Below are 709 nucleotides of genomic sequence, written 5' to 3'. Positions count from 1 at the left end.
GAAAATAAAAAAAGAAAAACCCCCTCATCATATCTGCGTCATTTGTCACAGATAACCCAGCAAAGCTGATCACTTATAATCAAACCGGCGCGCGAGAGATGGAGTGTTTTTTTTTTTTTCATAGAGATATTTTTTATCAAAACACAGTATTCCTAGAAACTGTTTTTGTCGCTGACATCCTGATCGAACACTCCAACACCGATAACTGGTAAAGCGGTAAAAAACAAATTGTAACAAGCAATAAACAATGGATCATAGATAGTCTAAATAAAAATTAAAAGTAATTAATAAAAATGAAAAGATTTAATAAAATTGAACAAATAATCATCACCTGAGCCGAATAGCCGCAGAAAAAGGCGAACCAAAAGTGGGCGAGCGTGAAGGCGAAATTTTTGTAAAAGAAATATTGCAAAAATTTGCACATGCGATAATAGGACCAACGACCGTGGACGAGCAGCAGACGTTCGAGGTAGCGAAATTGGGCGATGGAAAAGTCGGACGCCAGTACCGCCTGCATACCCTCTTGGCCGGATATGCCGACACCGATGTGGGCAGTTTTGATCATCGACACGTCGTTGGCACCGTCGCCGACGGCCAAAGTGACCGCCTTCTGGTTCCGTTTGACCAACGACACGACGAGAGCTTTTTGCAACGGAGTCACTCGACAACAGATGACCGCCTTGCAGGCGGTGGCGACTTTCAAAAATTG

At 42.7% G+C, this 709-nt stretch overlaps 1 protein-coding gene across 1 annotated transcript; it reads right to left on the bottom strand.

Moving 5' to 3' along the window:
* Nucleotides 1–136: 136 nt before the first annotated feature.
* Tsp_15483 (putative phospholipid-transporting ATPase ID) lies at nt 137–696 on the bottom strand (the record flags this gene model as incomplete). The annotated part of the gene is made up of 2 exons (XM_003368347.1): nt 137–263; nt 423–696. Coding segments are annotated over 2 exons (401 nt in total), but the record flags the coding sequence as incomplete, so codon positions are not given.
* Nucleotides 697–709: the final 13 nt, after the last annotated feature.

The sequence above is a fragment of the Trichinella spiralis genome (genome assembly GCF_000181795.1).
Source record: "Trichinella spiralis strain ISS 195 chromosome Unknown Scfld2629, whole genome shotgun sequence".
NCBI lineage: Eukaryota > Metazoa > Nematoda > Enoplea > Trichinellida > Trichinellidae > Trichinella > Trichinella spiralis.
Note: the sequence above shows the minus strand (reverse complement) of the source record. Positions and strands in the feature narration are given on the sequence as shown.